General features: G+C 47.0%; 1 protein-coding gene across 2 annotated transcripts; it reads right to left on the bottom strand.

Annotated features, from left to right (window-relative positions):
- Positions 1-675: 675 nt before the first annotated feature.
- On the bottom strand, positions 676-11,715 carry LOC117677733 (uncharacterized). Of its 2 annotated transcripts, XM_034438147.3 has the most exons (6): positions 11,420-11,715; positions 5,883-5,929; positions 5,504-5,597; positions 4,584-4,652; positions 3,166-4,067; positions 676-2,266 (listed from the first exon to the last, which is right to left on the bottom strand). In XM_034438147.3, exons 1-6 carry the CDS (start codon positions 11,463-11,465, stop codon positions 2,183-2,185), a joined length of 1,242 nt encoding a protein of 413 aa, XP_034294038.2. In that variant the 5' UTR covers positions 11,466-11,715; the 3' UTR covers positions 676-2,182. The 2 variants fall into 2 exon arrangements, with proteins under 2 accessions (XP_034294038.2, XP_087732186.1); XM_087876060.1 differs by lacking the exon at positions 676-2,266 and having other exon boundaries at positions 3,019-4,067.
- Positions 11,716-12,540: the final 825 nt, after the last annotated feature.

The raw sequence follows: 12,540 nt of genomic DNA, 5'->3' as shown, positions 1-12,540 counted from the left end.
TCCGCCAGTTCAACTGTCATTCAATGCAGATGATATGGGAGGGAAAGCCGCTGGATTGCCAGATTTTCGATAGCTGAGGTGCATTTGTGTTTTAGTTATTTATTTATCCCATCTTTATTATTTGTACAAATAAGACAGCAAGCATATCAACACACCTTCCTCTTATTTTACTCACAACAACCCTGTGAGGTAGGTTGGGCTGAGAGACAGTGAGCGGTCCAAAGGCACCCAGCTGGCTTTCGTGCCTAAGGCGGGACTAGAAGTCACCATCTCCTGGTGATTGGCCCAAAGTCACCTAGCCTTTTTTCATGCCCAAGGCAGGACTAGAACCCACCATCTGATGATTGGCCTAAAGTCACCCAGCCGGCTTTCATGCCTAAGGTGGGACTCGAACTCCCAGTCTCCTGACAATTGGCCCAAAGTCACCAAGCCAGCTTTTGTGCAGAACTAGAACTCCCTGTCTCTCACTTTCTAACCTGGCGCCTTCACCACTAGACCAAACCAGCTCTTCTAACTGGAGGCAGGGACACACCCCTCTTAACGTGTGCGTAAAAGCAGAAGCCAAAAGCAACTCTGTCCTTCAAAATAAGATGGAGGGAGAGAGGTGAACTCAGCGGATGCCGGACCACAACGGAACAGCTGTCTTGGAGGACACAAAGACACACACAGGCATCGTCTTAGGCAATTGTTTTTATTTGCAGTGTGTGCAGATCCAAAATACATTTTGACGCAACGGTGCAGCAGAATGACTGCAGCAGTTGTTAGGAAAAAGGCAAGCTTTAACGACAGCAAAATATACTGAGGTGCCACAAGTCACCCCTGTTCCGAGTGGAAATTTAAGATTATGGGAGCCCCTGTTTATTTAACCCAGATTTTTTGCTTTTTTTCTACCCATGGCAACTTGAAAATGGGTGGACTTCAGTTCATGCTGGCTGGGGAATTCTGGGAGTCGAAATCCCACCCATCTTCAAGTTGCTAAAAGTGAAAAACCACTGATTAAACCAATTTTTTTTTTTTAAATCTTAATACGCAACGCAGAAAAGAGAGCCTTGTTCCCATTTGACCATCCCTGGAATTGCGGCGTAGAAAAGTTGTAGTAATGCGAACTTGTCCCCCAGCCATTTAAAGACTTTGTAATCGAAAATACATAATAAAATACATGTGTAGCACTAAGCTTTTAGGAGGCGATCAAAGCTATCCCGGCAGTAGCAAGCGGAGATCTGAGGACGCTGGTCAGTGGGAAAACAGTCTTCTGTAGCCAGATTGAGTTCTTTATCTGGGAAGTAAGGGACTCCCTGTTTTGTGACAAAATGTGAGTCAGGTGGATATTTGTTGGGGTCCTTGATGCTCTCTGATGCTTTCTTGCTTTCTTATGACCCAACTAGGTAACATCAGTGCAAAAAGGGAGTGGGGTGTGTGGAGAGGACGACGACTGCATTCCTTGGCGCTTTCTGAGTGGTTTTCTTACAGACATTTTATGACCCAACTAGATAGTGTCATCAGTTCTAGAAGGGAATGGTGTTTGCTATCTGTTTATATACAAGTGGCTTGTCTTCTCGGTCTTGGGAGTATCTTTGGTCATTCTTTGGTTAGACTAGTTAATTGTCTGAGTTGGTAGTTCCTCCCACCAAATTCCTTTAAGCTTATCAAGGAAATATCAAGAGAGCAAACATCTCCTCCCTTCTGCACTGTTGACGTTACCTAGATGGGTCCTGAAACATCTGCAAGAAAACCCCCAAGCTCAAAGAGCGCCAAGGATCTCACAAGAAACCACCAACACTGACAGGGCAAACCACTTGAATACAAAGAGAGCAAACCCCATTCCCTTCTAGTACTGAAGATGTTACCTAGCTGGGTAATGAAACGTCTGCAAACGTCCTCTTCCTCTCCACATACCCTACTCCCTTCTAGCACTGATGATGTTCCCTAGTTGGGTCACGAAATGTCTGCAAGAAAACCACCAAGCTCAGAAAAGGCCCGGGATTCTACCATTCAATAACCCTGAGCTACAAATATTCTCTTCTTGACAATCATTGTAAGCAAGGGAAAACTTAGTTTAACAGTCTAAAGCCAAGCTGAATACAAGGGTCAGAGAGAAAGGAGGAAGGGGGGGCTGATAGAAGGCGACTTGATAGCTGGGATTTCTCCTACCCCTCCCCAGCTCCTGAGGCAGCAGCAGGATTTAACCCTTCTTCAGTTCTTCTAGCTTGTCAGCAGCCCACTTCAACTCCCGCTCAATCTCTTCCAGTTTCTCCACCTCCGGAGCCTGAAGGGAAAAGCAACACGCAAGGAAAAAATCCAGTTAAAAAAAACAAAAGAGGGAACTCTCCCGCATGTGTCTGATCAAAGTCTTCTCCATCCTCAGATGCGTGGACTTCAACTCCCACAATTCCCCAGCCAGGGTGTCCACGGGCCAAGAAATTTAAGGCTGCCCCGCCATTTCCAAAATTGAGGAAATATGTTTTTAAGGGCATTGTACACAACCTTTGAAGAAGACAAAGTCAGGATAGAGGTAGTCCTCAACGTACGGCCGGAATTGGGACCGGAATTTATGAGCATTTTGGCCATAGTTATGAAGCGAACCACAATCGTGGTGAGCAGAAGGACAAAGGAGCTCTGACCATTGGCTCCTAAAGCAGGGGTGACCAACCTTGGTCATTTTACAACTTCTGGACTTCAACTCCCAGAATTCCCCAGCCAGTAAGTTATTGAACTTCAAGATGGGTGGACTTCAACTCCCAGAATTCCTTCGCTATCATGCCATTGAACTTTAAGACTTGTGGACTTCAACTCCCAGAATTCCCCAGCCAGTAAGTTATTGAACTTCAAGATGGGTGGACTTCAACTCCCAGAATTCCTTCGCTATCATGCCATTGAACTTTAAGACTTGTGGACTTCAACTCCCAGAATTCCCCAGCCAGCCATGCTGGCTGGGGAATTCTGGGAGTTGAAGTCCACAAGTCTTAAAATTACCAAGGCCGGACACCCCTATCCTAAAGTATCCATATTTAGGAGAAACACTTTTTAAAAGCCTAAATCTTCATTTAGGATCTTCCCAGCTCCTTTTATTTTTCTGTTTTATTCCCCCTTCTTCCTTCTTTCCTTTTTTTTTTTTAAATCAAACCAGCTGATAGGTCCCCAAAGTGACTCTGCCTTGATACCAACCTTCCTCTGCCTGGAATGCTTTTCTTCCTCCTCCCCCTCTTCCTCCTCAGGAGTGTGGTGTCTGCCCCTCAGATCCACCTGATCCTTCCAATATCTCATCTTGAGGTCCAAGTCCACCGATGGATGGCGGTGGCCGTATCTCGCCTTGTTGTGGTTCTCCTTTTCTTCCTCCTCCTCCTCTTTTTCCTGCAATGGGTTCCACCCTTTATGGAGGTGGGCCTTGGACTTGGAGCTTTTAAGACCCTTCTCTTGTTCTTCCTCTTCAAACTGTGAGGTCTCCTCATCGCTGGCCTTCTCCGCCACCCTCTTGGCCACGGCCGATCTCCTCTCTTCTCCCTCCCACTTCTCATCATCGCTGTGCCCTCCAGGATGGTATTTCTTCTTCTCCTCTTCTGAGGTGTCATCCCCCTCTTCCTCATCCATCCTAAAGCGTCTCTTGCCCATTTCCTGCCCCTCCTGGCTTTCTTCGTCTCCCTGAAGCATTCCCTTTCTGATTTTGGGCGGCCTAGAACCTCTTTTCTTGACGTGGCCAAAATATTCCTTGGAGTGCCACGTCTCTGAGGAGGTCCTCTTCTTTATATCTCCCTCCTCTTCCTCTTCCTCTTCCTCTTCATCCCGTTCCTTCAAAGCCTCTTGAGAGACCTCAGTTTTCTCCTTTGGGTCTTTACTTTTCTCATCCTTCTTTGTCACCTCCTTCTCCTCTTCCTTCTTCTTCTCCTCTTCCTCCTTCTTCTCCTCTTCCTCCTTCTTCTCTTCTTTCTTTTCACCAGCGTGCTCTTCCCTCTTCTCAGGGGCAGCTTCCTTCTGTTGGGTAGGCTCCTCCCTCTTCTTGAGTTCTCCTTTTTGCTTTCCTTCCCGAGAACTGTGGTCCTTTTCCTGGGCCAGGAGATGCTTTGTATTTTCTGGAAACGGAATGGAAGACATTGAAGAAGAAAAAGTAAACGTTAAAAGTAAAAAAACCCACAACTCTTTCGCTCGTGCTGTCATTCTGCTGATTCTGAATTCTGTAATTCTCACAGTGCTGTCTAACGTCTTTGTATGCTTACCCACGTAGTATGGCTGTAGTAGTATTTATCCTTATCTTCTTTATTATTTCTTCCTATTGTTATTATTAATATGATGATGATTATCTGTTGCTTTGCATGTTCCCTGAGACAAATTCCTTGTGTGACCAATCACACTTGGACAAATAAAGCATTCAATTCAATACAGGTAGTCCTCAACTTACGACCACAAGTGAACCCAAAACATCCAGTGGGTTCTTTTCCAGAAGAAAGATACTGGTCCAGAGTGCAGCTCCTGAGTCCCCCTCCTCGATACACCCAGGCATGAGTGGGCCCAAGATAGCACCCTAAAAGGGCCCCTTACCCTCCATCTCCACCTCGCAAGGAACCGAACTCAGGAATGGAGTTGCTTACCTTGATGGGCGAGTTCCTCCAACTCCGTCAGCAGATGCCGATGATGGAGCATCGTCAGGACTCTCTCGTCTGAAATGGAACTCGTGTTAACGTTCCCAGAGTAACACATGCAGGTGTTGCTTGCGCATAATGCAAGCAACTGGCAGGGTGCAGGGTTGAGGTAATGGAATGTGGGAAAGAGCTTGGGAGACAGGACAAAGAGACGCTGCCAAGAGGACGGTCAGATAAGAGATCGCATCGCCCTTAGACTTGCAGGATTGACGCCTCGTGGGGTAAACCCAGATGAGCAAATTCTACTTTGCTGTACTAGCAATAGCACTTAGACTTCTATACCGCTTTACAGTGCTTTACAGCCCTCTCTAAGCGGTTTACAGAGTCAGAATCTGGCCCCCAACAACCTGGGTGCAACTTTACCGACCTTGGAAGGCTGAGTCCATCTCGAGCCAGTCAGAATTGAACCCTTGGCAGTCGGCAGAATTAGCCTGTATTCTAACCACTGCGCCACCACGGCTCTTCTCTAATGCTAGAGAATCTTGTACGTCTGAAGCTACAATTGTCCCCCCTGTCTCCTTTACCACCCGAGAAAATAGGGACCGTCTCCTGTGAGCCTCCCTGGGGTTTGCGGAGAGGAGGAGGAAGAGGAGGAGGACGACTGTTGGGTCCTTGGTGCTTTCTGAACTTGGTGGTTTTCTTACAGACATTTCAAGACCCAGCTAAGTAACATCATCAGTGCTAGAAAGGGAGTAGGGTTTGTGGAGAAGAGGGGGAGGGAGGGGGAGGAGGACTGGGGGGTCCTTGGAGCTCCCTGAGCTTGGTGGTTTTCTTGCAGACATTTCACGACACAGCTAAGTAACATCAACAGTGCTAGAAGGAAGTGACATTTGTGGAGAGGAGGAGGAGGAGCCCAAATCTCCACTTACCCTCTCTCAGGATCTTCATGCAGTCACTGGTCACCGGCATTGGGCTGGATCTGGACAGGGTGTCTGCTAAGATTTCCGAGATGCATTTAATCACCTGGCCAGAAAATCAGAAGAAGACAGGAAGTTAGGCGTGGAAGCTATTTTGAGGGTCTCTTTCCAATGGGGAACCCAGATTCACTGAACAATCCTGTTGCTCATTCAACCATTGCAGGGATTCCCTTAAGCAATGTGGCAAGAAAAGACATAAAACGGGGCAAAAGTCACAAAAAGTGTCTCACTTAACAACAGAAATTTTGGCTCAATATACAGGTAGTCCTCGGTTATAAGCCGAGGACTACCTGTAGAGCCTTCACTCTCCCTCCCTTCCCCTTTCCTTTACCGTTTCATCGTCCTTGGACACCTGAGTAGGTACAGGCAGCGAAAATGCTGGGGGGGAAAAAAAGAGAGAAAGCATCATAGTTTGCCAAATATTCAAACATGCCTAAATTTCAGCAGCAAAACACAGTGCTTGGTTAGCCTGCTAGGCTTTGTACTTATGACCGGTCCAATATTAATCCGACTTTCCTTTCTGTGACATGGGAATAAAAGAGCAGAGGTGGGACTTGGCGCTTTCTAATCTAGTTGATGTGGATAAAAGAACAGAACAGAATAACAAAAGACTTGGAAGGGACTTTGGGGGTCTTCTAGTCCAACCCCCTGCTCAGGCAGGAAATCCTCCACCATTTCAGACAAATGGCTGCCCAATCTCTTATTTAAAACTTTCCATGTTGGAGTATCCACATACTCCACTACTTGGTGGCAAGCTGTTCCACTGATGAATTGTTCTCACTGTCAGGAAATTTCTCCTTAGTTCTAGGTTGCTTCTCTCCTTGATTAGTTTCCACCCATTGCTTCTTGTCCTACCCTCAGGTGCTTTGGAGAACAGCTTGACTCCCTCTTCTTTGGGGCAGCCCCTGAGATATTGGAACACTGCTATCATGTCTCCCCTAGTCCTTCTTTTCATTAAACTAGACATACACAGTTCCTGCAACCCAGTTCTTCATAGGTTTTAGCCTCCAGTCCCCTAATCCTCTTTGTTGCTCTTCTCTGCACTCTTTCCAGAGTCTCAACATCTTTTTTTTAATATCGTGGCGACCAAAACTGGATGCAGTATCCCAAGCGTGGCCTTACCAAGGCATTATAAAGTGGTATCAACCCTGATCTTGATTCTATCCCTCTTTTCGATGTATTGTGTAACCCCCCCAGTCAATGAGAGTAGCTTTTCGTAAGAGAAGGCAGGCAAAATTGCTTTCTCTGACGTACCCTCCTTTGAAAAGACACAATAAAAAGCAGGCTTGAAGTGGCTTAATTTCTGGAAAGCGAATCGTGTCCGGGTTGCAGGGCATCACAGCTCCAAACTCTCGCCAGCCCTGACAGAGGGAAACCGAGGTTTATGGCATCTTCATCCTGTCCAGATGTTTCAGTCTTTCTTTCTCTTCTCGTTTTTTTTCCCCCTTTGAATTGGGCAAGAGCGCAGATTGGCATCTGTTGGGTGAGGGAAGAGACAGCTGTTCGGGGGCTTTTAAAGGATCTCCGTTGTGATTTGGTGACAGGCTTCAGTTGTTAAGCCAGGTTCATCTTGTGCCGAATCGCTTCGCCAAAAATTGACTGTCCGTTTTTCTTTTGAGCTCTCATAGTTCAAAAAAACCAAAGCAGTTTCTTATTTAAAGCAGGATGTTCCTCCGCCTGGGAACTATCTCCCTCCATCTCCACTTTGAGATGCGTTCTCTTCTCTTCTCTTCTCTTCTCTTCTCTTCTCTTCTCTTCTCTTCTCTTCTCTTCCCTTCCCTTCCCTTCCCTTCCCTTCCCTTCCCTTCCCTTCTCTCTCCCATCCTCTCCTCCTCCTCTCTTCCTTCCCCTCTCCTCCTCTTTCCTCCCTTCTCCTCTCTTCCCTTCCTTCCTCTCCTCTCCCCCTTTTCCTTTCTTCCCTCCACTCTCCTCCCTTTTCCTCTCTTCCTTCCCCTCCTCTTCCTCTCTCCCTGTACTCCTTCCTTCCTTTTCCTCTTCCCTTCCCCCTCCCTGCTTCCCCTTCCCCCTTCTTGCCTTCCCTTCTCCCTTTTATTTTCTGATCTCCCTTCCCAAGCTAAAAAGCCCAGAAGAAATGAGACTGATTAAACCAGGGTCATTCAACCTTGGCAACTTTTAAGACCTGTGTGGACCATCAGCTCTCAGAATTCCCCATCCAGCCATGCTATTCTGCAGGCAGGCTGAGGAATTCTGGGGGTTGAAGTCCAGAGGTCTTAAAAGTGGCCAAGCTTAAACCTCCCTGGATGAAATCTTCCTTATTTGTATATCTCCATTCAAGAAAAGCCTTTCGGCTGTTTCATTGGGGGACACCGAGCTGCTATTCAAGCAGATATCAGCAGAGGGCAGGCAAAGCTGCTTTCCGGTCGGAATAACAGTGAATATGTTTAAATTTTATTATTTACTTCTTAAATCGACGCACTGCCTCTCTCACGCTGTCCCGTGACTGTGGCCAGCTTACGATCCGATGTTAACTAACTCTCCCCAGACCCTCTTAATGTCCTCTTTACCAGACCCACTGTTGCTTTTTAAAATAAGTCACGGGGTTGGACTAGAAGACCTCCAAGATCCCTTCCAAGTCTGTTGTTCTGTTATTCTGTAAAAAGGACCATTGATAACTAAAGGGTGGGGGGAGGGCTGTTGCAAAGAAGTCTGTCATTATGGGGTTAATCATCTGGGGGGGTTTCTACCCCTCCCCTCTGGCACAGAGAGCTGAGACTCTTAACAGCTTAGGAAGGCAGAGAGAGAAGGATTTAAGTTTTTCAGGTGTGCCAGTTTTACTTACATAAGACTTACATAATGCTAGAGACTGCACAACAACAATTCCAAAAAAATAACCCAGAATAAAGAGAAAACATCAATCATGTACAGGAAGGAAACAGCTCCCTCTCTCCCTCCCTCCCCATCCACTCTCCCCCATCCCACCCCAATTAACTCTGTTCTCTTCTAAACATGTTGTGTTGCTGGTTCCTGCTCTTTACTGCTTTGCATGAGATTGGAATTTATTTTTATTTATTTTTTGGATGCCCTCCTTCATTTAGGAACTCAATCTTGACCTGGATAAGAAACTCGGGCACTGCTGCCTCCTAAATACCCTCTGGGCATCTCAGCTCTTATAGACCAGCTGCCAAATTAGAGGAATATAAGTACAGTATAGGGACACGGTGGCTCAGTGGCCAAGATGCTGAGCTTGTCGATCGAAAGGTCGACAGTTCAGCGGTTCAAATCCCGAGTGCCGCGTAACGGGGTGAGCTCCCGTGCCTTGTCCCAGCTTCTGCCAACCTAGCAGTTCGAAAGCAGGTAAAAAAATGCAAGTAGAAAACTAGGGACCACCTTTGGTGGGAAGGTAACAGTGTTCCGTGCGCCTTTGGTGTTGAGTCATGCCGGCCACATGACCACGGAGACGTCTTCGGACAGCGCTGGCTCTTCGGCTTTGAAACGGAGATGAACACCGCCCCCTAGAGTTGGGAACGACTAGCACATATGTGTGAAGGGAACCTTTACCTTAAATACAATATCTGCTTGGTGTGGAGTCACTTCCCTGATCTTTTTCAACTCTGTACTCGCAACTTTAGATTTGCTAGGGAATTCTGGGAACTGAAGTCCAGGCATACTAGCTGGGGAATTCTGAGAGCCGAAGTCCACCTATTATAAAGCCACCGAGGTTGACAACAGTGATTTAAAACAAGGATAGAGAAGACAGAAACTGGGCAATCAGCCTCTGCCAGGAAACAATTTATTTATAAATTACTTTTTTTTAATTAAAAAGTAATATCGGGGCAGCACATGCGCTTTTGGGAAGGCACAATGGACGCATCAGGAAACCCCCCCCCCTGAAAATGCAAAATTAATTTCCCTTATGATTTAAATGCCACCAATAGGGCACTATAAAACTAGGTCATCCTTTCCACTGATTATGATATGCTAGCAAAACGCTTTCCTTTTAGACCATAGCAGCTCCTAAAAACTAAAGACACAAAGGAACAATTTTATCTAGAAATGGATCTGCTCCCTAGAAATCCTGATTTAGCCTTGAAAAAAAAACCCACTTTATAACTGGGATGGGATGCCGGCTATCGAAGAGCCATGGGTGCACACCAATAACTTGTACACATCATCACACCAACCCGTCTCCCATTACAACTAACAGGTACACTGCATTGCCCAAGAAATCCATCAAGCCTTTTGGCCAACTTTCAAACTACAGAATGCAGTCAGTCTGTTGCCAAAAACCCAGGCAGGGAGCCCATTCACACCATCCAAGTATTTCAGGAACGAAAAAGAGGAGGGCTGAGTGTGTGTTTTTTTTTTTTTTAAATGCCTAGATAGGGGGAAAAAAACAGGATTTTAAATTTCAGCCTCCTTGGGACCAAAAGGCGCCGCTCTCCAGGGTGCTGAAATTCCGAGTTGGAATCCCGTCCAAGTTCCGAAGACCACGACTGGCGCAGCGCTGGCCTAAGCATGACTCTGCCTTCATCGGGACGAACCCCCGAATCCAAAGCAATAGTTGCTTTATTTAGCGGAACAGGGGCAATAAATAAATAAAGATAAATCAACCCTACTACCCGTATAACAGCTTGGTCTTGTCATAGACTCCGCATGGCGTTTTAGAAAGGAGGCGGATTTTGGGAAAAGAGCCATCGAAAGAGAGGGAACAAAAGGAACGGGAAGGGGGGGAGGGGGAGTTTGAAAAAAAAAAAGCATTTTTAAAAAAAAAAAATGCAACCGGGGAAGAGGGAGCCGCCTTCAAGGAGGAGGTTGAGAGAGGTTGAGGGTCACTCTGGCAGAAAGGTTTAAAACAGTGTTTCTCAACCTTGGAAGCTTGAAGATGGGTGGACTTCAACTCCCAGAATCCCCCAGCCAGCGCTGTTGAAGTCCACCCATCTTCAAGCTACCAAGGTTGAGAAACACTGGTTTAAAAGAAGTTGATAGAGATGATAATCAACTCCTAGTTTCAAAGCTGTGCAGGATTACTAGGTTGATGGGTTTCGTTGGAATGAAAGAAACAAACGACCGGGCCAGCCTTCTCCAATATCCTGCTGTTCTAAGTAGAGCGGACTCAAACTCCTATTGGTCCCAGCAGTATCTGGGCAGGTAAAGAGAAGGCTCTCTTGGCCAGAGGGTTGGACTAGAAGACCTCCATGGCCCCTCCCAGCTTTATGATTCTAAGGCTTACAGCCCCGTAGTGGGAAGGCAACAGATTGAGAAAGAAAACTGAAATAAGGCATATTTTAACTCTAACAGAAGGTTTTTAAAGAGAGATTGGGCAACCGTTGGTCTGAAACATCATAGGGTTTCCTGCTTGGAGCAGGGGGTCTCATCCCACTCTTTTATTTCGCTAGAATACATTCGCAAGTCGGATTCTTTTCCTTCAAGGACAAAAAAACATTTGAGATCTCCAAAGAAGGAACGGGCCATCCCTTCTGAGAAGCAGTGGGGAAACCAGCAGGAAAGACCCCGGGGGACATGGTTACAAAACCCAGATTCTACGTCCCAACACTGAGCTTGTCCGATCAGAAAGGTCGACAGTTCGGCGGTTCGAATCCCCAGTACAGGTCTCCTGAGTAAGCAGGGGGTTGGACTAGATGACCTCCAAGGTCCCTTCCAACTTTCTGTTACTGGTATCATCAAGCTCCTTGGCCGGATCTGCATTTGAAGTTCAAGAAGAAACCCCGGCGTTGAGCTGGCAAGGAGGCTGCTTAAGTGCTTAATGGAGCACGATCAGAAGATATTAAAAATTAAAAAAAAAAAAAACTTTGGAGGGGTCGTTCCACTCGCGTCTTTCTCGAGGAATGGAGAGCCGACGGGGCTGGAAGGGGAAAGGAAGGGATGGAAACCACGCACGGGACTTACCTTGGCAGAGGCAAAAGAGCAGAAGCGAGGCTTCCAGACGAACCATCGCTCAAAAATCCCCAGCAAAGCTGCTTCTCTCGTCCTTCTTGGGGCGGTGGGTTTGGCTGGGAGAAGGAAAGGAGATCACAGAAAGGAGTAAAAGGGGGAGTGGGTGGGGGGGGGAAACCCCACGCAAAGGGAGCTCTTGCAGCAACCGGGCGAACGTCCTTGGATGGGGGAGCCTGAAGGACTTGTCTGCATGTGGAACTGAACAGAGTCGCATCGTAGACTTTGGAGAAAGGGGCGGGGGGAATGCTAAGGAGGAGGCCGGGAAGGAAGTGATGTCACCTGCTCCTAAAAACAGAAGGTTGAGGGGCTGGGGGAGGAGAGGGTCCCTTTATACTGGTGCTAATGAGACTCACACACACACACACCCCTTTTTGAAAAATCAATCAATCAATCTCCCTTTCCAGTGGGTTAGAGAATTCGTGCACGATTTAGCATTGCCTGCAAGGCAGGTTGGTGGTACCTCCGGCTGGAAAGAGGGGAGGGGATCGTTTTATGCAACCCTAGAAGTGTGAGGGAGGGGAGGAGGAGGAAGGATTTGAACCGGGGGGGGGGAGGGGAGCAAGAAACGGGGGGGGGGGAGGACAACATTTTCAGAATTAAAGGCATCCCAAGCTTGCAATGCGTCTTAAGCGCACAATGTTTGAAATAGGTTAGTGGCACTAAAGCAGGGGTGTCCAATTTGGCAACTTTGAAGGCTTATGGACTTCAACTCCCAGAATTCCCCAGCCAGCACAGGTGAAGAGCATGGCTGGTTAGGGAATTCTGGGAGTTGAAGTCCATAAGTCTTAAAGTTGCCAAGGTTGGACATCCCTGATTTAGAGCCAGAAACTTAAATCACCCAGTTTTTTGTTTCTGACTCTAAATCATGGATGTCCAACCTTGGGAAGGTTAAGATGGTTGGACTCCAATTCCCAGAATTCCCCAGCCAGCCGTTCACTTCTGGGGGATTCTGGGAGTTGAAGTCCACAAGTTTTAAAGTCGCCAAGCTTGGACACTCCTTCATGAAATTCAAGGAGGCATTGCCACCCTCAATTAGCACCCAGAAGGACCACCCAACGTGACAGACATTCAGC

Source organism: Pantherophis guttatus, chromosome 10 (genome assembly GCF_059756535.1).
Source record: "Pantherophis guttatus breed Tessera chromosome 10, ASM5975653v1, whole genome shotgun sequence".
Classification (NCBI taxonomy): domain Eukaryota; kingdom Metazoa; phylum Chordata; class Lepidosauria; order Squamata; family Colubridae; genus Pantherophis; species Pantherophis guttatus.
Note: the sequence above shows the minus strand (reverse complement) of the source record. Positions and strands in the feature narration are given on the sequence as shown.